Consider the following 22,346-nt stretch of genomic DNA (forward strand, 5'->3'; position numbering starts at 1 on the left):
CCTCAGGTACCATCTTTGATACTAACGAGGAAAGCATATTTCTCATTTGGTGAAGAAAGAATGAGGGTAGACAATCCTAAACTTTTGAAGCAACAGCAACCTTAAACGTTGAAAGAGATTTTCAGAGTCCACGCAGGAAAGTATCTTCTACAACCAAAGAGCTAATGGAAAGATCAAGAATTGCCAAAGATTTGGAATCTAAGAAAATTCTTGGCATGTTGCAGATGACTTCAGGGTCAATTAAATAGTCTTAAATTCAGGGGAGGAATTTGGGGGTAGGAGGGAGCCAGATTAAAATATATTTTCCTCAATCTAGAACCCAATGCCCCCCCCAAAAAGATTAGAAGCATTTTCTAGAATGATTTAAGAATCCTTGCCAGCCAAAATATACTTTAAGCTTGAAACCCAAGTGCTTAGAATAGTGATAAGATTAAGACAGCTGACTCCAAGGATAGGAATGAAGAGGAATTGGTAAATAAGAGAGCCAAGAAAGATTACAGTCTAGTTTTATTTATAATCTCATTAAAGGTCGGTTTTGCCCCTTTTTAAAATATTTTAATGTTTAAATTCCCCATTTTCCTTCTTGTTCTAATACCCCCTTGTGTACCCCCTTGTTCTAATACCTTTATGTTTCCATGTAGTTGCTAGCAATAAAACAGAAAATAGTGCTATTTGTATATAGCAAGGGAATGAAGAAATTGGAAAGTAACCCTCCTTTCCAAAGAAGACTTGAGTGAATGGGAAAAGAAGGGTTATTGGCAGTGAATCCAAGGTGACTGAATAAGCAGCCCAGGTTTCAGAAATGGAAGAAAATGAGGAACAAAATTGGATCATTATCCTCGACCTGAAAATGTTCTCTAGGATGTAGGAGCACAGGAGGTGTGGGATCCTGAGTAAAGAAAGACTCAGACGTTTACTGTGCTCCAGTTATGTCAGGCATCTTTCATGTGTAAATGGACAGTCAGAGGTCATCCCTCACAGAAACAGGACCTCAGCCTTGAAGTAAGAAGAGATCCTATACTTCTGACCATAGGGGGAGCTATGGGTGATGCAAGTGGCTTCCAGGGAAAGATGACTTACTTTATCAAGGTCAAAAAGCTGTTAATAAAATTAATACTGGATGCCAGTTTAGAACAATAGGTAAAGAAATCCAGATTCACTAAAGAGTAGAACCAGCATTAACAACAGACGAATTAATACATGTCAGGAAAGCCATGCAGGTAAGAAATGGGTCAGGGCAGGAATTCCATTGAACCAAGGCCAACAAGACCTCCAGAAGAGGACACTGAAGCAAATTCTTGTTTTGTACAGTAGAGCCCAAATGCCTGGTGAATGATTTTTTTTTTAAGTACACCTGGGAAATGGCTTTTTCATCCAGTGCAGCAGAGACTGTGGAGGAAAAAACGAACAAAAGCCAAAGACATCCATAGAGAAGAAAAGTAGCATAATTGGACCAGAAGAATAATAAAGAAGATAATAATAATAATAAATAATAATAAAAAGAAGCATAATTGGACCAGAAGAGACTAGTTATGGAAAGCCATATTCATCAATAAGAAAGGGAAAGCTAGAGAATCTTATCCACCTTGGAGAGCCAGGGTTAGCTCTCCTAGAGATTTCTATGGTGTTAGACCAGAGACATAGTTAGCCTTTCTAGCACCTAGACTGTGAGTTAGCAGTATGAAAAGTGCCGTCAAACCACCTTCTTCAGACCAATGCAGTTGGGAAGGGAGTTGAAAGAGGAAACCCAGGAGCTAAGAACCCAAGGACCTGTGGTAGAGGAATCAGAAATTCCAGGACACCTTTGAACAAAGAAGCTAGAACATTGTGTCACCATAGCTGGATAGATCACGGAAGGCTAAGGGCAAGGTCATCCAAGGTATGGCCAGGATAGGAGTAAAGAGGAGAGGGGGAAAACACATTTTAGTTTCCTAGTTTAATTAATGATTCTTAATAAACTTGGTTTTTACCTTCTCAAGGAATACGGATGCTATCAGAACTTCTAAATTTAGAAGCCAGGAGCAAAGCCCAAACTGTCATTGCCTCATCGTGTCTATGCCCTGGATTCCTGCAATTTCTGCTTTGACCCATGACTTAAAGGTTTTCTCTTTGACCTGTTTGATTTGCCATAAACAAGTTATTTAGCCTGCCATTTAGCATGCTTCCCTGTCCAATATATGGTAAAGGGAGAGAAAGAAAAAGGTGGTATATTGTAAGCATAACTAAAGAGTGCGTTATCTCCAACTATGTTTCAGTTAAATTAATTCAGCAAATATTTATTCAGTCAATCAATAAACATTTATTAAATATGTACTATGTGCCTGGCACTATGCTAAGTGATGGAGGCACTTGCACAAGGTCCTGCCTTGTGCAAGGCTTGGACTAGGTACTGGAGATACTAAAAAGAAAGAAAAAAAAATAGAAATGAAATGGTTATTGTGCTTTAGAATTTCTCATGAGTGGGGCAGCTAGATGGCGCAGTGGTTAAAGCGCTGGCCCTGGATTCAGAAGGACCTGAGTTCAAATCCAGCCTCAGACACTTAACACTTACTAGCTGTGTGACCCTGGGGGCAAGTCACTTAACCCTCATTGCCCCGCCAAAAAAAAAAAAAAAAAAGAATTTCTCATGATCACAAGTAGAAGTACTCTAATAATGTTTCAGGAAGGAGAGGGTTCTATTAGGGAGGGCTTCCCAGAAGAAGTGGCCCCTGAGCTAAGTCTTGGGGGAAAAAGATTCTGAAAAGTAGAGCAAAGGAGGGAGCTTAACAGAGGCTTGGGGGAAATTGATGAAGGAAGGAGATAAATGTTGGGTTTTTGTCAGTCAATCAACAAATATCTAGTAAGTGCCTGCTATGGACTTAAAAAGAAAGGCAGAATCCCTTGACCTTTAGAAGCTCACATTCTAATGAAGTAAACAACTATGTACAAACAAGGTATGCATACAAGAGAAATTGGAGATCAGAGATGGGAGACAACTAAGAGCTATCAAGAAAAGCTTCTTGTAGAAAATGAGATTTTAGATTTTAGCAGGGATTTGAAGGAAGCCTGGGAAACCAGGAGATAGAGATGAGATGGGAGAAAATTCCAGGCATAGGGAGCAGGCAGTGAAGTTTCCCTGAGTTGGGAGATGGAGTTGTGTTGTACAAGAACAACAAAGAGGTCAGTGTCTTTGGATTGCAGAGTACATTGGCAGAGAATTGGGGAGGGTGGGGGCTGGTATTTGGTATAAGAAGGCTGCAGGGGCAGCTAAGTGGTGCAGTGGATAGAGCACTGGCCCTGGATTCAGGAGGACCTGAATTCAAATCCAGCCTCAGACACTTACTAGCTGTGTGACCTTGGGCAAGTCACTTAAACCTCATTGCCCCCCCCCAAAAAAAAAAGAAAAGAAACAATAATTAAAGCATTTTACAGAAGGGAAGCCATTGTGTCCCTAGTCATGACACCTGGTTCTATCCAATATTGTACCATAATCACTCCCCACTGTGGGCAGCTTGTCCTCTGGTTCTGTAACCTTAAACTGTACCCTTTTGCCGTCAACCTTATACTACCACCCTGGTTGCTGGTTAACTACTGTTGGGAACTAATATCCTTTCTTTTATCCTTTTTTGGGTTGGATTCAGTCCTGGGTAAAATGTTTTTCTTTTTCCTACCAGAGAAGGCGATCTTTTAAAGTACAAAATTCCCACATATTATATCTATTATAAACCATTCATAAGTTTCTTGCCATTACTTCTTGCTTTCTGGATAGTCTACAGAGTTCTCCTTTTGGGTGGAAAGTTTTGGTTTATTTTTCTTCACAGTCTAATTCTTCATAATTCTTGATGATAAGTGTTTTTAACTCATTAAAATAGCTAGGTGCTTCAATGGATAAAACCCTGGGCCTGGAGTCAGGAAGAATTGAATTTTAATCCATACTCATTTTTTAACAGGGTGGTGCTTGGTAAATTACTTAATTTTTCTTAGCCTCAGTCTCTGTGTTTCTAAAATGTCTGTACTCTTGTCACAAGGGTCCTGGTAACACAGTTTAAATGACTAGTTCTACTTTAGACACTCCTTTTCCCCCATTCCTGACATGATCCCTTCTTTAGGAGAGGAATTAAAGGCTCTTATCCTTAGAAATGGGTTCTTCCCTGATCCTCACTGACTACATAATTGCATTCCTAGTCACACAGTCTATAAGGTGAGTGAAATGAATTGGCACCAATTCAGGTGTCATTCTTTATTAGTGGTGATGTAATCGCTTCCTCCTCTTAAAGGACTTAGGAATCATGTCAGGTCATTCACTCCCAGCTCTGGATTTCACTTCTTTTAGAAACCACTTTCTTTGCTTCATTTAATTTATTACCTTTCCTGGTGGCTAGTAAACATCGCTAGTCTTAACATTACTGTGTAACTAGCTGAAATGAGATTCACACAGGAAAGACTGGAGACTAGTCTTTTTAAAGTTTCTCTTAGTCTAGCCATTGACTTTTCATTTCCCAGTGAGGATCTTCCCTTCTATTTAAAAAATAAATATGACTTATATTTCCACTAAGTCTAAAACAAGTTCCAGTCTAGTACTCTGACCTATCCCTAACTATAATTGTAATTGTAATGATAGTATTCAGAGAATTTGTCTTTAAATCACCTTTAAAAATCCAATTTCTGGGGCAGCTAGGTGGCGCAGTGGATAGAGCACCAGCCCTGGAGTCAGGAGTACCTGAGTTCAAATCCGGCCTCAGACACTTAACACTTACTAGCTGTATGACCCTGGGCAAGTCACTTAACCCCAATTGCCTCACTAAAAAAAAAAAAAATTAAAAAAATCCAATTTCTTTTACCTATGAACCTGTGATTTCACTGGTATAAAGCCCATAGAATCATAGAATTTGAGATTTGGAAGGAAGCTCACTGACTGTCTGGTCCAACCCAGTTACAGAAAGAATCCTCAGTATGGCAAATCTACCTGATGAGGAAATTCCTATACCAATTCAGATTAATAACTTCTGCAAAATAGTCTTTGAGAGCTTCCTGGGGCATAGAAAGGTCAAATGATTTGCCTAGGCTCTCTTCCTTATATATTTAGATCAAATACTACCTTCTCCATAAAGCACTGGTCTACCCTCAACTGCTGTTGCACTTTCTTCCAGACTATCTTGTATTTAACTACTTTGTGTTTATTCTTGTCATATTCATTCTTTATTTACTGATTGTCTATACCGTTATGACGTTAACTCCTTGCAAGTAGGAATTATTTTATTCTTTGTACTTGTTTCCGTAATTTGGTATCTGGTGCATAGCAGATGCTTAATAAATGCTGCTAATTGATTCTGAGACAGAATTTTCAACTAGCTCTTCCTAACACTGAGGCAAACTCTTGGTATTAACATCTAATATCTTTTAGTTCTCCTTCTGAGTTCAATCCATTGAGACACATCTACTAAGTCTTTCTCAGTGTTTGTTTTTCCTGGAAATGAATTAAATACTTTTAAAAGACATTGATTCTTATGGGTTCCTAAGATTTTTTTTAGTACTTCTAGTCTACAATTGTGCCCCTGAAGCATCACCATTACTCTATAGAGTTCCCAGGGGAAGCTTTCCATGTCAGGAGTATTCTAGCCAGAGAAATAATATGGAACTTTTAAAACATTACTCAAATAGCTATGTTGTGGTAGGTTTTTTACAGTAAGTTAATTGTTTAAAGAAAATAAAGGTAAAGGGTATATTCAGTCTGCGAAGGAGAAGTTGAATGTCTGTACATGTAACAGATTATGGATACCCTAAATTTAAGGGACACATTATGAAAACATTAAATTTGAACAAGATGTTCACAAACTTTACCCTGAGACTCTTTCTCCACTTTTCCTAAAATAAGCACCATATTCATCCTAATGAAAGTAAGAATCTGTTGCCTTTTCTTAATAATAAATGTAAATAAGGAACAATTTTTTAGTAATTTGGTTATCACATAATCCTCTTCTCAAAAGAACATTCTTAAAAATGCACACTTTAAAAGATATTTTATTGGGTGCCATTGTTCATTTCTTCTCTCATTTTTTCTTCTAAAAATTTAGATTCTTTCATAAATGAAAAGGGTTATCTAAATACTTAGTTACTTGCATATTAGGTTATAATTTGTTAAGAGCTTTTTTCTTAATCCAATGTGACATTTTCAATGTAAAATTATTGTCTTTAGTGCATTGTTCAGTGTGGAGTCGATAAATTTGTGGAAATGTATGCCAAATTTTCACAATGATTTTTAATTTTTTTAGTATACGAGAATGTTTACACAAAATGCAATTAAGTAATAAAAATGTTAGGTCGTTATAAGTAAAGAAAATGTTTATGTGATTTGGGATACTTAATGTAAAAGTTCTTTCCTTTCAAAACTTTTTCTTTGGTCTAGTCGAATAAAAAAAAAATATGAGAATCAGTTTTGGGACATAGAAATGTAAGACAGATATATGTTCCTTTTCCTACACAGGAAGAAAAAAATTCCATTCCCCAAAGATTTTTTTTTTAGCTTTGATAAATAGTATAGAGGGCCCATGTTTGCAACTTAGAAATTGAACAGAGACCTCAAAGCTCAGTTCACTTAATAGTCTGAGATCCTCTAACAACAGGGCTGTGGCATCAACCTAATAATTACAAATAACATTCTTATGAAAAGTAGATCATCTTATGTGGAGATATGGGAAAAGAGTTGAGGGAGTCGATTTTTGCATGTATAACATAGCATAATTATAATACAAGCCCATGCCAACAGCCAGAAATTCTGTCTCCACAGCATGATAATGATATATGGCCACCAGCTGGAAAAGAACGTAAGCGATCTATAACCAAAAATCCCAAAGTTGGCGGTTTGCCTTTAATTCCCATCCAGCATGAGAAAAATACTAACCAAGCCAGAAGAAATATAGAGGTAGGTTGGGGGTTTGATATGTTTTATATTGGATTAGAATATAAATTTCTTTTTCTTGTGCAGTGTGTAATTTGTAATGATAATTAGCTCAATTGACTTCAATTAAATATTAAATATAGATATTTTAAATGTTGCACTATGAAAAGAATAATCAGGAAATTTTTGCATTCATCTTGATCTAGAATCATAGGATTTCACTATATCTGGAAGGGAACTTTAGAGATTTTTCTCTTCCGTGCTTCTCTTTATAGATTATATAGACTGAGGTTCATAGAGGTCAAGTAACTTTTCCAAAGTTATATAGCAAACTTGGGACAAAGATTTCCAGCTCTGGACAGAGCCAAAAATTTAAACCTAAGATGTTTTCTAATTCATCATAGAACCCTTCCATGTTCCGGAACTAAAACATTTTACAAAGAACCTGGTGAATAATTTAATAAATACTACCATTTTGATTTTAACTTTTTTTAAAAAAATTCTTGAGATAATGAGGTTTTGTTTTCATAATGTCATCAACCCCACACCCTGTACTATGCCATTCTTTAACTCTGTAGTAGCTACGTAATCTCAAATACACCTTCAGGCGTCCTGTGGCTAAAATATTACAACCAGAAATTAGATTTAAAAGTGGTCCCCCTTGTAAAGAAATCAGTCTGGAGCTATGGTAACACTTTTACACTTTACAGTGACCTACTCAAGTTTCAGTGTTGTGGGAACTAATGGTATTTCTCAGCTAAGCGAGTGGCCTGAAAGATGGCCCCTAGGCATCAACAAAGAAGCATTGGTATCTTTCATGAAGGCAGTTGTTGTTTTTTTTTCTCCTCACCAGCTGGAGAATAAAACATGGATCAAATTGTTGTTACATAGGATTTAGTTACAGTATAGAAGTTCACAGACTGCTGAAATTTCTAAACCTCCTGAGCCTCATACATGCATGAATATCTTAATTGAAATCAACATATGCTCCCATAAATCCCCTTATAGAAGATCCTCCTGAGGTTTCCAAGCCTCTCCTCTAGGTCTTTTAACATTCTGTGGAAACTAGTACAGCACTTGAGCTGCATGAGCGTTAGCCCCTACTCTCTCTCCATGACTGGTCTATTAACTTTTATGTTTAAAAATGTCAGGGGTAATGTATTTTATACTAGTTCTTGCATCAAGGCTTCATTACTAGTGTGTATATATACCTTACATTTCTCTCCATTATCAACAATTTTGATACTTCACAGATTGTTTTTTCATGATTCACAACCATATAAACATCAACTTAAGAATATTTTTTCAAGTTTGATTTTTGTTTTGGAGAGAGTTTGGGACCACTGAAAGCACAACACAGTTTCCTATAAGCATTTCAGCCCACACTATTCCTGTTACTCAATTTTGAGCCCAGTTTATTGTATATCTTCATTGTCTTTCCAGGATAAGTGTGTGTGTGTGTGTGTGTGTGTGTGTGTGTGTGTGTGTGTGTGTGTGTGTGTGTGTGTGTATACATGTGAGCAAACTCAATGGACTTCCCAACCAATTGCATGCCATAGTTTATGTGATAAACATTCTTCATCCACTTGGTTTTTCCTGTGTTGATTATTGCACCAATGCCTTTGGAATCATCCCATATCTGGTAAATTTATATAGAATTCTGGAGTTTGATGAAGACCTCATTCTCTATGGAGAATCTTCATTGATGTGAACTGTGCATAAGACCTCCACTATATATATTTTTGGTGAACATATTTCCATATTTTATGAGTTCAAATAATAAACACTGAGTAGAATGGAATCTTGAATTATTTGTATCTTATAGGCCATTCTATGATTCTGAATCCATAGTATAGTCTAATATGGAAAACAATTTGCAAAAGCCTTTTAGTCCTCTCTCAAGTTTTCATCAGTATTTCTCGCAATCTTCCATGATCGTAGCCCATAATATTTTGTAAATGTTTATGTTAATATCAGTGCTGCCCTTTGTTGCCATATTTCTTCATTCTACTTGTTGTAAAGATCATACATTTGTTGACTAATGTGTTTTCTGAGCTCTTTAGGCCTCTCCCTTGGTGCAGATTACTGTGTATCAATTAAAAATTGGCAGGGAAATTATGACAGTAAGAATCAATGCTTTCCTTTATCCACTTCCTGTTTTTTCAGTATCAGTTGAGAATTTAAATAATATGGGTTTTAATGCATTGGTAAATTCATCTAGTGCTTTCTCTCTATCTTTTCACATTCCTCTACTTTGGTGGCCCTTGTTCTAAATAGTCATTGCATATAGACAACTGACTGAGAAATAACTTTGCTTCAGTAGCAGTTTGTTTCCTCTATCAGCTAGTTTTATTTTGTTGTGATTTGGGCGAGGGTGGTGCATATCATACAACATACTTTCCAATCATCTTGAAGACAGTTTTCACAATATGAAGTCTCTAGAGTAGGTTAATTCACAAGAGTAACGATTGTCAGGAGCACAGCAATGTGAGGTGACCAAGGCTTTCTTATTGCTTTGGAACACATGATGAAACCTGTGCTAACAATTTTTCTCCCTCTGCCTTTCCAAGGAGAACCTATGAGTCAGCCTTCCATTTAACTGAAACTTCCGCATTATCTTCTGATTTCATTTATAATGATCATGTCATTGTCAATGTGATTTCATTCCTCTAGTATTGTGTTTACTTATCATTCATCAAAATTGATCTCACATTTATAGGTAATCTAAATACCTTTTGATATTTAGCACTGTCTGTGCCCATTTCTGCCATTTTGTCACTACTCTAAAGGAGCAGGCAGAAGGGCAGGAAAATTTTGTTTTGTCATTCTTTTGTCATCATTATCATCATCATTTTAAATCATGGGTTACTATGGCCAAATAATTCATTAACTAGTGAGCATCCTACTAGCCATGACTTATCATACTTAGCTAGGTTGACCTTTGGAAAACACATATAATTTGTACTTGTGTCTGTAATTGGAAAAGCCTCCTTTCCAGCATGTTAGAATCTGCCCAGGCTTATATTTTGCCAGCATAGCATTTGACAACTCAAGGTCAGCCCTGAACCATAATGAGGTTTTTTTCTGAGACTTTGTGACACACTGATATTTTTTTAAATTTACTTTAATAGAAGACAAGATGGAGTCAGGAGACCTAGCTTCAAATTCTAAATCTACCACTTACTTACTCTCTGTTATTTCAGCTTTCATATTCTTGAGCTGAGTTAAGGCTAAAATAAGACTGCCTGTGTTTGAATTTACATGACGGTTATAAGAATCATATGCAATTAAGAATGTAAAGCACTTTTTAAAGTTTCACATACTATGTAAAGTAAGCTCTTGTTATCAGTAATGGAAAGTTTGAGCTCTAAAGCAACTCTTACAGTGTTTACATTTTGAAAAATATCTTGCCATGGGGCAGCTAGGTGGTACAGTGGAAAGAGCACCGGACCTGGAGTCAGGAGTACCTGGGTTCAAATCCGGCCTCAGACAGTTAACACTTACTAGCTGTGTGACCCTGGGCAAGTCACTTAACCCCAATTGCCTCACTAAAAAAAAAAAAAAGAAAAGAAAAATATCTTGCCTCTAAAAACAGACAAAAAAAGCTTTATATACTCAGTTAGAAATGTGCATGATATTTTTACATTCTGACTTGTATTGATAACTATGCCTGGTTATATGTGTGATGGTGTACTACTTTAAAAGTTACTATTCACATTTCAGGACCTAGGACAGAATTTTGCATATAGCAAGTGCTCAGTAAATATTTGTCAAATTGAAGTAAGCTTAATGTAAATTGAAGCACATAATTTTAAAATTATTTGAAAAATATGCATACTATAAATTAAAATATGTACAGAATATTAAAATTAGCTATTTCAAAGAAGCCTGAAGACAGGTAGGTATGAAGAGTAAGTATCTGTATTTTTTGAAAGGCAATGTAGTTGCTCTAAGATTAATTCATGGAACTTTCAGACATGCTACTGTTTTGAAATAGCCAAAGATTTTGTTAATGCCATGAATTTAAATTATCAAAATTACAAACCTACTATTATAACCCTACTATAAAACCCTACCTCTTAGGCAGAATTGATTCTTAAATTTCTCGTACAAAATTAATGAATTGAAATCACAGGATAGAATTGTGTGATTGAGAATTGCTTTCATGTGAACTATTTTGTTTCATGTAGAATGCAAAAGCAGTGCTTGAAAAGCCGAGGCCCCTTGAAAAGCCGGAAAAAGAGCAAATAGAAGCCAGTCTAAGAGATCGAGCCTCGATGGTAGCCCATTGTCTGGAACGCAAGGAGGACAAACTCCGAAGTCGGACTAAAAAACACCGGAGTTTGAACTGTCTGGAGGACTCGGGTACTGATATTCTTCACAGTCATCACAAATCACATAAAGACTTCAAGATTCTGAAGAAGATAGAGGACAAGAATAGCAAATCTAGTTTGGAAACTGATAACAAATTACCATCCAAAGTGATGAGGAACTCAATGTTGTTCTACAGAGAACAAGAACCCTTCCCAAAGATCCATAGTAGGGGTTTGGCCAAAAGGGAACAATGCTTTCCTTTAGATAGTGTATAATAGGTTGGTTGTTAATGCAAAGAATAGGTGAGATAGCTGTCCCTGTTTGTAATTACTACAAAATGCCAAGAAGTTTAACATAAAGTGCCAAGAAGTTTAAAGTATGTATATGCGGTACCATTAAATGATAACAGATTTACTGTTGTGAATATAGATTAATGTAAAGTTATAATGGAATAATTCACTTTTGTACACTCAGAGGTTTCCTCTGAAGTCTCCGCCTATTGTAAGTAGTGGTGGTTATTAGCAATGTTGATTAAAAGAGGAATCCTCTGAAAGCAGAGGCCTCATAATGTACTGTAATTAGTATAGGATGTGTGGTTTTTTTCCCCCACAAATGATTTTGTTGAATTTGATAGTATATGTAACACATATTGCACTTTGAGAAACTTTGTGTGTTGAGTTGCTGCATGATTTTAGGTTTACAGAGCTAAAGCCTTGAAGGGGCATGATATTGTTGTGGTCAGTGGTTATCATGTGGTGGCTTAATCTGAAGCGATCTTTGAAATGAGGGGAAGAATTTCACAGGTTCTTAGAAATGAGGACTGTGGTGTGACGGAAGCTACTTGTGGTCTGCTTCAGGTCAGTAGTGACTAGAAGCCGTTAATGCCAGTTGGCGTGGCAGGCTGTGGCACAAGTAGATTTAGCACTTTTTCTGTATTTTCCAGTGAATGGTATTCAGATCACTACAGTGGCTTAATTGTGCCCTTGGGTCCATTTTCTTGGTCTTTTGAGTGAAATAAGCCATAGATTACATTTACTAGCCTTTTATTCTTTATAGGTGGCTTGAAAGGCCATTAGACAACATACCGATAAGCAGGCCTTGAAAGTAGCACAGATTCTGTTATATCCATTGACTATATAAGAGCAGTAGCTAAAAATCTTTATCAATATCTCCCTATATCTATAGCTCCCTATGTAGAGATGTATAAGGAGATATAGATATATACTTGTATATATATATATATATATATATATATATATATGTGTGTATATTGCTTTTACACAGTCAATAGGTACAATAGAATCCATACTCCTTTTAAGGCTTGCTCATCAGTTTATAGTCTGGTAAGGAATTTATGTATGTGTGTATGTGTATATACACACATGTGTGTATATGATCACATACACATATATACCTATGCATATAATACATGTGTGCACGTATGTGTTGTGGAAAGCACAAAAACGTTAAGGTTGTTCTCTTTCCCCATCAGGTAAAACTAAACTGAAAAAATGAGATGTAATATTATCATTTCCATGCTGATATTTCATTTGAAAGGCACTAGGTCATAGAGCTGGAAGGGATATCAACATTGGTCTAGCCCGATCCTCGAATTTTATCAGTTAGGAAGCTAGTGCACTTAGAGTTTATGTGACTTGTTCAGAGTTAATTTTTTCATCAAGTTGTTGCTGGTATTCTGTTAAATTAAAAGATGATTACCTAAGAAACTGATAAAGAGAGCTATTCTGTGCCTCAGTCTAAAGATAGTGGGGCAGTCCCTTTCCGTTCCAGATCAAATGAGAAAATATTTGTAAAGCACAAAGCCTGGCACATAGCAGGTGCTTAATAAATACTTGTTCCCTCCTACCTTATTGAATTGGTCATTGAGTATAGTTTACTTTTTACCCTCACTAACTCCTAATTAAGTCCTGGATTGTGGCTAGATAGCCCCTAATTTCCAAGCCTGAAGGACATATGATATAGCACAAATAGCCCTGGCTCTGAAATCAGAGGATTGGGGTTCAAATCATACCCGTGATGCTACCTGTGTGACCTTGGACAAGTCACTTAAACTCCTAGCCCTGAATGTACTGGTCTGTAACATGAAAGAGTCAGTGTTTGATGAGCAGTGATGTCCCTTCCTGCTCTAAATCTATGATCTTACAGATGATGTCAGTTTTTATGTTGGAAAGTATCTGTACAGCCAGGTATTTTCTTTCCTGGCATTCTCCCTCTCATAATTATTCATTTGTCTCTTAAATGTCTAGAGTTCATTTGTATGGCAATATCATCAAAGAATGATCATACTCTTTGGCCAGTACAGAACCTGATGTAGCACTCCATGATTTATTGTGCCATCATTTCACCCCCAATGGTGGTAGGATAAATAAATGCTTCAGGCAGCAGATAGTACTCAAGGAAGGGAGAGAGCTGCTCTTTAATTGGAAATGAGTTGTAAAACGAAGAGAAACTGCAGGACAGTTACTAAGTATTCATAACGGTTTGGGAACCTCTGTTGGGAGAAACCATGATAGGTAGAAGGAAAAATCAATCACAAATGAACTGCTATTCATAATCAGTTTTATTTTATTTTAGTTTTTGCTTTTAATTATGAAGGCATGTTGAATATGATCTTTTTTGAAGTTGGTCTCTTTTTTAAGGAAGGTTTCAAGAGTATCTGATGGATCCCAAGTTGTTCCAGAACTTAAGTTTTACAAGGGTCACCTCCTACCTTCAAACATCACCCCCTTTAGTTTTCTTACTATGTTGTTGTAAGAATCGAATGCTCTACTGTATGTAAAGTGCCTTGTAAAGTGCTTTGTAAATGCCAATTTTTATTTGTTCGTAACTATGCCTTAAGAATTCTACAAAAATAGGCTTTTAAAAATCTGTTTAAATGTGACTGCAGTTCTTCCCAAGGATATGCACAAGTTGAAAATGATTCCGTTATATAGAAGTGATATCAGATGAAATTGTTTGCCAGTTTATTGAAACAGATGCTGCCTGGTGTTGCCAGACTGTGGCTGAGCTTTCTACAATTTATGATTCTGACATTGTCAATAAAAAGGGGAGATTGGGGGTGGGAGGGATCTTTCCAAAAAAATGTAAACTTCTACATACACTGCATAGAAGTGACTGGAGGCACTCTTTCTTTTCTAAAATCACTAAAATTCATTTCAAGTACATTATTTGTTGTTCTATTTAATTTATATGGCCCCGATGGCTCCTTAATGCTGCACTGAAAATTCAATGTCAAGTCAAAAGCATCTGGAGAAGAATCAGACCTTTTATGCAACTGGATGCTGGTTTGCCCTGTTTTTTTTTTTTTAAATCACCCTTCAGTACTGAAATGTGTAAGAGTTGTATATTGCAGAATAAATAGTATTTTCTTCAAAATGTTTCTCTGTTCTAGATGTGAGGTTTTGAACATCTCCAAATCATCTATCTCTGACATATTGCTCTCTTTTACCCCCTCATGAATCCTTTAACATCATTTTACCATGTCTGAATGGCATCTGCCTTTCCCATTTCCACTGCTACCACCATAGTTAAGGCCTAATACCCCAGACTTGATTATTACAGTGGCCTCTTCATATAGTCAGCCCACTTTATTTAATAATAACTGGAGAAGGCAGCATGGCAGAGTAGATTGCTGGACTTGGAGTCAAGAAGACATGGATTTGAATCCAACCTACAGATACTCCCTAGCTATTGGACAAGTCACTTGAGCTTTCTTGGCCTCAGTTCTTCATCTGTAAAATGACGAAGAGGAGTTAGCAGGGAGGAGTATTGCACTAAATGGCCTCTAATGTTCCTTCCAACCCATAATCTGTGATCCTTTGATCACATTCACTTGCTGCAAAATTCTTAAGTAACTCAAGTTATTCGTTGCCTAATGAAGAAAATACCAGTCTCTTAGCTGGCCTTAAATACCCTTCAGTCTGGTTCCATCATACCTTTCTAGCCTTATTTCAATTTCTTACACTCACTTCCACCACACTGAGTTATTTACCAGTTCTTGATAATATTCCATACTTTACTATCTTCTTGACTTTTCTTCTATACCTAGAATACCCTAAGCCCCTCCCACTTCTCTCCCATTTCACCTCCCCACCCTATCCCCACATGTATACCCCAACTATACCTGTTAATATCCTATCCATTTTTCAGAGCTCAAGAGAAAACAAAGCTGTAAATTGGGTTGAGTTGGGTTTGGAGGTAAGGAGTGGTATTGTGCCTTATTTTTCTTTGCATCTCCCTCAGCATGGAGCCTTGCACACTCATTGAAAGCACTTGATTGTTTTCTGTTGAAATGAATTAAATATACTATGGAATTGAGTAGTTTTTTGCGTCAATTTTTTAAAACAGCATCAACTGCCCCTGCCAAGAAACCCCGAACAACAACAACTGCATGTGCATGAACACCCACATACATAAGAATATAACTTAGAAAAGAAATATAAATAGTATTTACTTTATCATAACTTAAAAAACCTACCTCAACACTATCTCACCAATTAGTATTAAATATCTAGTCAATGTATGATTCTTTGATTAGGTTTTTATATTTAGGGTTGTTTTTTTTTTTCCTTTTCTGCATATATCAAGTAACTCTAATCCAAGAAACAACTGAGGACAAAAAAATTTTTGAAGATAATCATGCCACAATTTTGACACTAATTATTGTTATGAACAGTTTCTACAAAGGTGCCTGACAGTTCAGTGAAGTCTTATATAGTGTGCCATTTAAAATGAGTTTGACCTAAGTTCCAGAGGTTATGCCAACAGAGAGAAGTATTGGCAGATCTTATTCCCAAACTAGAAAGGCAATAAAGCCTGGGATCAGCAACAGAGTACATTTCTGTCCTTCAAGAAATGGACTGGAAAAGTTCAGAGAGATTCAGTGCCAGAAGGTGGACCACCAGGTAGTGAATTCGTTTCAGCCACCACGGCTCATAAAGCTAGTCTACCAACGTTTGGAATAAGACAATGTATGAAGCCAGGCTAAATGTTTTGACATTCCAGTTCTCTGGATAGCAACCAAACTGATTTAAAAAACAAACAAAATTAGATCCTGTAAGGATTACTTTAGTAAATGCAGAACATAATCTAGTTACTTTTGATGAATAGGATTGTCATTGTAATATGATTTTTTAAAAATACAGTTCTAGAATACAGGGAAGTTCTTACTGAGTAACCTGTAGCTATTTGTCCTCATGTTAAATGGCCCTTGATTGCTACTTGTTTAGTGTTTTTTACCCTCCCTTTTTTTTTCTCTTAGTCTATATTTCTTTTAGTTTTTTAATTAATAAAGTATTTTATTTTTTCCATTACATGTAAAGATAGTTCTCAACTTTTATTTATACAAGCTTTACAATTTCAGATTTTTCTCCCTCCCTCCCCTCCCTCCCCCCTCCCCTAGACAGCAGGTAATCTGATATAGGTTGGTTATATATATATATATATATACACACATAATAACATTAATCCTATTTCTGCATTAGTCATGTTAAAAAGCAGAGCAATGATGAAAAACCTCAAAATAGAAAAAAAAAACAACAGCATCAAAACCAAAAGAAATACTATGGTTCATTCAGCATCTATACTCCGCAGTTCTTTTTTTTTTTTTCCCCTGATTTGGAGATCCTCTTCATTACGAGTTCCCTGGAACTCTTCTGTGCCATTGCATTGGTGAGAAGAATATAGTCCATCACAGTAGATCAACACTCAATGTTGATGTTACTTTGTACAATGTTCTTCTAGTTCTGCTCATCTCACTCATCATCAGCCCACGCAAGACCCTCCAGGTTGCTCTGAACTCCCTCCTGCTCATCGTTTTCTTATAGCACAATAGTATTTCCATTGTATTCATATACCACAACTTGTCCAGCCATTCCCCAATTGATGGGCACCCCCTCAACTTCCAATTCCTTGCTACCACGTAAAGAGCAGCTATAAATATTTTTGTACATGTGGGTCTCTTTCCCCCTTCCATGATCTCTTTGGGAAAAAGACCCAAAAGCGGTATTGCTGGGTCAAAGGGTATGCACAACTTTATCGCCCTTTGGGCATAATTCCAAATTGCTCTCTAGAATGGTTGGATCAGTTCACAGCTCCACCAACAATGGATTAGTGTTCCAATTTTCCACAGCTTCTCCAACATTTAGCCAATCTGATAGGTGTCAGGTGGTACCTCAGAGTTGTTTTTATTTGCATCTCTCTAATCATTAGAGATTTAGAGCATTTTTTTCATATGGGAATAGATAGCTTTGGTTTCTCATCAGAAACTGCCTGTTCATTCCTTTGACCATTTCTCAATTGGGGAATGACTTGGGTTCTTATAAATTTGATTTAGTTCCCTATATATTTTAGAGGATGAGGCCTTTATCAGAAGTACTGGCCTCAAAAATTGTTTCCCAGCTTTCTGCCTCCCTTCTAATTTTGGATGCATTGCTTCTGTTTGTACAAAAATTTTTTAATTTAATGTAATCAAAATCATCCATTTTGCATTTTATAATATACTCTACTCTCTTGTTTGGTTAAAACTGTTTTCCTTTCCAAAGATCTGATAGGTAGACTATTCCTTTCTCTCCTAATTTACCTGTGGTATCACTTCTTATGTCTAAATCGTGTATCCCTTTTGACCTTATTTTAGTATTAGGTGTAAGATGTTGGTCTGTGCCTAATTCTGCCATGCTATCTTCCTGTTTTCCCAGCAGTTTTTGTCAAATATCTGAGTTCCTATCCAGAAGCTGGAGTCTTTGGGTTTATCAAACACTACATTACTAGTGTCATTTACTACTGCATTTCCTGAGCCTAGCCTATTCCATTGATCTACCACTCTATTTTTTAGCCAGTACCAGATAGTTTTGATGACTGCCGCTTTATAGTAGAGCTCCAGGTTTGGTACAGCTAACCCACTTTCCTGTGAATTTGTTTTCATTATTTCCCTGGATATTCTTGATTTTTTGATTTTCCAGATGAATTTTGTTATCATTTTTCTAGCTCTATAAAATAGTTTTAGGTAGTCTGATTGGTATGGCACTGAATAGGTAAGTTAATTTAGGCAGTATTGTCATTTTTACTATATTAGCTCTGCCTATCCATGAGCAATTGATATCTTTCCAATTATTTAGATCTGATTTGATTTGTGTGAAGAGGTGTTGGTAGTTGTGTTCATAGAAGTTCCTGGGTTTGTCTTAGCAGGGTAGACTCCCAAGTATTTTTATATTATCTACTGTTACTTTAAATGGAATTTCTCTATCTCTTGCTGCTGGACTTTGTTGGTCATGTATCCGGACTGATAATTTCATTGTTAGGAAGAATTTCCACATGAAAACTCCCTCAGCAACTCTCCATTGAGAAGTGTGACTTGACCAATCCTGTTTGATTCAGAGACGATCATTGAGCTTAGATCTTACAGACTCCAAGAGTGGTACTCCTTCCATTACCTGATGCAGCCTCTCTTTGAGTTCTCATGTCTGCTTTTTATATTTTTCCATATTTATTCCTTTGCTGATAACTCACTTCTCGTGGCTGTCAGTTACCCTACTCTTATCTTCATCATCTCTCCACTCAAATTGACTTTTTTCTAATCTATTCTAACCTGAGAATACTGATAACTTATTTTTTTTAAAAAGACTGCATATATAGGACAATTAAATAGATTTGAAAAACTTTCCCAAAAGTAATGTGTATGGACTTTGGTGTTTTGGATGCAATGGATTGAAAACATCTATTTGGTTTTTCAGAGGCCTCTTTCATATACTTCATTCTACTTACCTGTGTTCTGGGTTGAAGGAATTGCCAGAAGTTTGACCTCCATATGGACTTGTGTCACTATTTTTAAATCTATTTAATGGATGGTACAGTCCTCTCAGCCAGGTAGCACAGTAGATAGAGTACCAGAACTGGAGTTGGCCTGAGTTCAAACAGGTCTCAGATACACTATTAGCTGTATGATCCTGGGCAAGTCCACTTAACCCTGTTTGCCTCAGTTTCCTCATCTGTAAAATGAGCTGAAGAAGGAATTGGCAACCACTCCAGTATCTTGCCAATAAAACCCTAAACGGGGTCACAAAGAGTCAGAACATGACTGAAAATGACTGAACAATAATAATCTCCTACCAGCCACATTTATTTATAGCTTTCCTACCACGTGCTCAAGGCCCCTGTTCAAGATCCAACCTTGTAGCCAGTGGAGATGTTAATCCAGCGAGGTCCAGGAGGGCCACCCAATGAGAGAATGGAGCAGACAAAGGTACGGCTACGAGAGTCTGTACAGATGGCAGGAGGTTGTCAAATTAGGGCAGGCCTGATCAGATCTGTTTCCCTGTTTGCTGTGCCTTTGGGATGCCTTTTTTCTTTCTCAGTTTAAGCTCTCTATCTCTCATCTCTTCTTGTTTGTAGCATTCCCTGAGACCTGTCTCCCTCCGACCATTCTCTATCCACAATGCAAGACTTTCTAGACTTCTGCATGTCCAAACTCCTCCCCCAACCCGCCATATTCACTGGTTATGGTTCAAGAGTTTGAACCCGCCTTGCTCCCATTGTCCCTCCTAGGGCTATGTCTTTACTGCCGTCATTCAGCATGCCTTACTTCTTGAGGTTCAAGCTATCCAGATGTATCACTAAAACCAGATCGTGGTGGCTCTCATCTACCAACCAACAGGACATTCCCTCTCCTTTCTCAATGTGTCTAGTGCCGGATTCACAGTTTCCCTGTCTACCTCAGCTCCTGCCATAATACACGTTGATGTTTCCTCAAATACCTTAATTCCAAGTTCTTTGGTGTCCTCAAGTGCTTCACTTAACCTCAAATGGCATGCCCTTAACCTAATTACTACTCATGTTCACAAGCATTCACAAGTATTCTACTTTCATGTTCATAAACTTGGAAATTCCCTTATCTGGTCATAACCTTGCTTCAGTCCACACCTTTTCCTATGCATTATGGCTGCCCCTCTCTGTTCTCTGTCCTTACTGTGACCTCTGATCCCTCTTCCCCTCAGTGCTTTCGCATCATTCCCATATTAGCCATACATTATTGTCCCTGTCTTAATGACTAGTTTATCTCTCCCCAATCCTGACTCATGAATCCCTAACCCCTTAACCTATTGCAGATCACATCTTACCAAATGTAATATTTATAAAGTGCTTAGCATGGTTCCTGGTATAGTGAGCACTGCTATATAAATGCTTATTAACTCTCCTCCCTCTCCAACCCTCAAGCCTGAAATACCCCTAATATTATGGTTCTTTAGGCCTATTCACTTGTGCTAAATGGAGCTGGAATAAATCATGAAGTTCTGCTGATTCCTTACACTGCAAATTTATATTATTTGATTTCAACTAGATACTACAGCAAGGTAACCCTCTCCGTAATTGGTGTGGCTATCCTATTCACAACAGTGACTTTTTCATATGTTCTCTCTTCAAACCTCCCATTTCTTCCTCTTCTTTCCTTATTCACCTCTTTCATCCATCGGACAACATTCCCCAATCCCATCTCCTAGTTCACATTAATCTCTCATGTAGAAGTAGCTTTTCTACTTGCCAAATCTAACCCCTCTGCATGTAGCGGTCTGGATCTCATTGGCTCTCCTCTCTCTTCTAAATCCTCTGCAATCTGGTTTCCATCCTCATTATTTGCCTGAAACTACTCTCTCCAAAGTTACTGAAAACTTTAATGACCAAATCCAGTGGCCTTTTTCTTAATCCTCAATCTTCTTAACTTTCTGTTTGACATTGTTGATCACTTCCTCCCGGCTACTTTCTTCTCTGGATTTTTGTAATGCTACTTTCTTGTTTCTTCACCTTACGTGTCTGGCCACAACTTAGTCTTCTTTGGGGGAATCTCTGTCCATCACATATCTGTTAAATGTAGTTGTCTCTCAAAGATCTGTTTGGGTTACTTTTATCTTTTTTTTTTTTTTTTTGCGGGGCAATGGGGGTTAAGTGACTTGCCCAGGGTCACACAGCTAGTGTCAAGTGTGTGAGGCCGGATTTGAACTCAAGTACTCCTTAATCCAGGGCCAGTGCTTTATCCACTGCACCACCTAGCTGCCTCAGGCTACTGTTATCTTTCAACACCCTCTCATTTTGTTTTCTCATTACCTCTCCTGAGTTTAATTATCCCTTATTTAAATGATTCTTAGATCTATATATCCAACCCTAGTCTTTCTACTGAACTATAGTCCCATATCACCAGATGCCCATTGGACATCAAAAACTGGATGCTGCATACAAAGCTTAAATTTATTATGTCCAAAACTGAACTCATATTTTTCCCTTAAAGCTATAGCCTCATCTGAAATTCCTTTTCACTGTTGATACCACCATTCACCTAGGTATTATCCTCAACTGATCACTCTCATTCACCCTACCTATCCAACCATTTGCCAAATATCCAAACCTTCATTTATCTTCCTTCTCTACACTATCACAGCTACCCCTTTGATCCTAAGCTTTCACCACCTAACCTGCCTCATCTCTCCCCACTCCATTCCATCCTCCAAATAGCTATTGATGTGATTTTCTTTAAGTGTTAGTCTGACTGTGTAATCCTTCTATTCAAAATCCAGTGGCTCCCCATTACCTCTTTCCTTATATTCATCTAGTGTAAGACATAGATTTTTAAATGCCAGACAAAAGTTTATCTAACCTATCCCATTCTTTACTTTCTAGTCTTTTTATATATTAATCACATTCAGAAACCCTATGGTCAGGCCCTAGCTTCTTTTTTTGTTTGTTTTTTGTTTGTTTATTTGTTTTTGTGGGGAAATTGGGGTTAAGTGACTTGCTCAGGGTCACACAGCTAGTAAGTGTTAAGTGTCTGAGGTTGGATTTGAACTCAGGTCCTCCTGAATCCAGGGCCATTGCTCTATCCACTGGGCCACCTAGCTGCCCCTAGGCCCTAGCTTCTTAAACTGCGGGTCTTGACCCCATATGAGTTCACATAACTGAATGTGGGGGTCATGAAAAATTTGGTAACAGCAAAAGGTTATATATACCTATTTTGTATACCTATATACCCAAGGTCATGTAAAAATTTCTCAAGCATAAAGGCATCACAAGTGGAAAAAGTTTAAGAAGCTCTGGTCTAGGCTACCAGCTATTATGCATGATGCTTCATTTCCCATTCCCATGCCTTTGC

At 37.3% G+C, this 22,346-nt stretch overlaps 1 protein-coding gene across 1 annotated transcript in view; it reads left to right on the forward strand.

Annotated features, from left to right (window-relative positions):
- Window positions 1-14,658, forward strand: part of ARAP2 (ArfGAP with RhoGAP domain, ankyrin repeat and PH domain 2) — a 234,808-nt gene extending 220,150 nt beyond the window's left edge. The window contains 3 exon segments of the mRNA XM_043971650.1: window positions 6,767-6,901; window positions 11,068-11,359; window positions 11,362-14,658. Of these exon segments, the coding sequence (XP_043827585.1) occupies window positions 6,767-6,901; window positions 11,068-11,359; window positions 11,362-11,417 (483 nt within the window). The 3' untranslated portion in view covers window positions 11,418-14,658.
- Window positions 14,659-22,346: the final 7,688 nt, after the last annotated feature.

The sequence above is a fragment of the Dromiciops gliroides genome, chromosome 6 (assembly GCF_019393635.1).
Source record: "Dromiciops gliroides isolate mDroGli1 chromosome 6, mDroGli1.pri, whole genome shotgun sequence".
Lineage (NCBI taxonomy): Eukaryota > Metazoa > Chordata > Mammalia > Microbiotheria > Microbiotheriidae > Dromiciops > Dromiciops gliroides.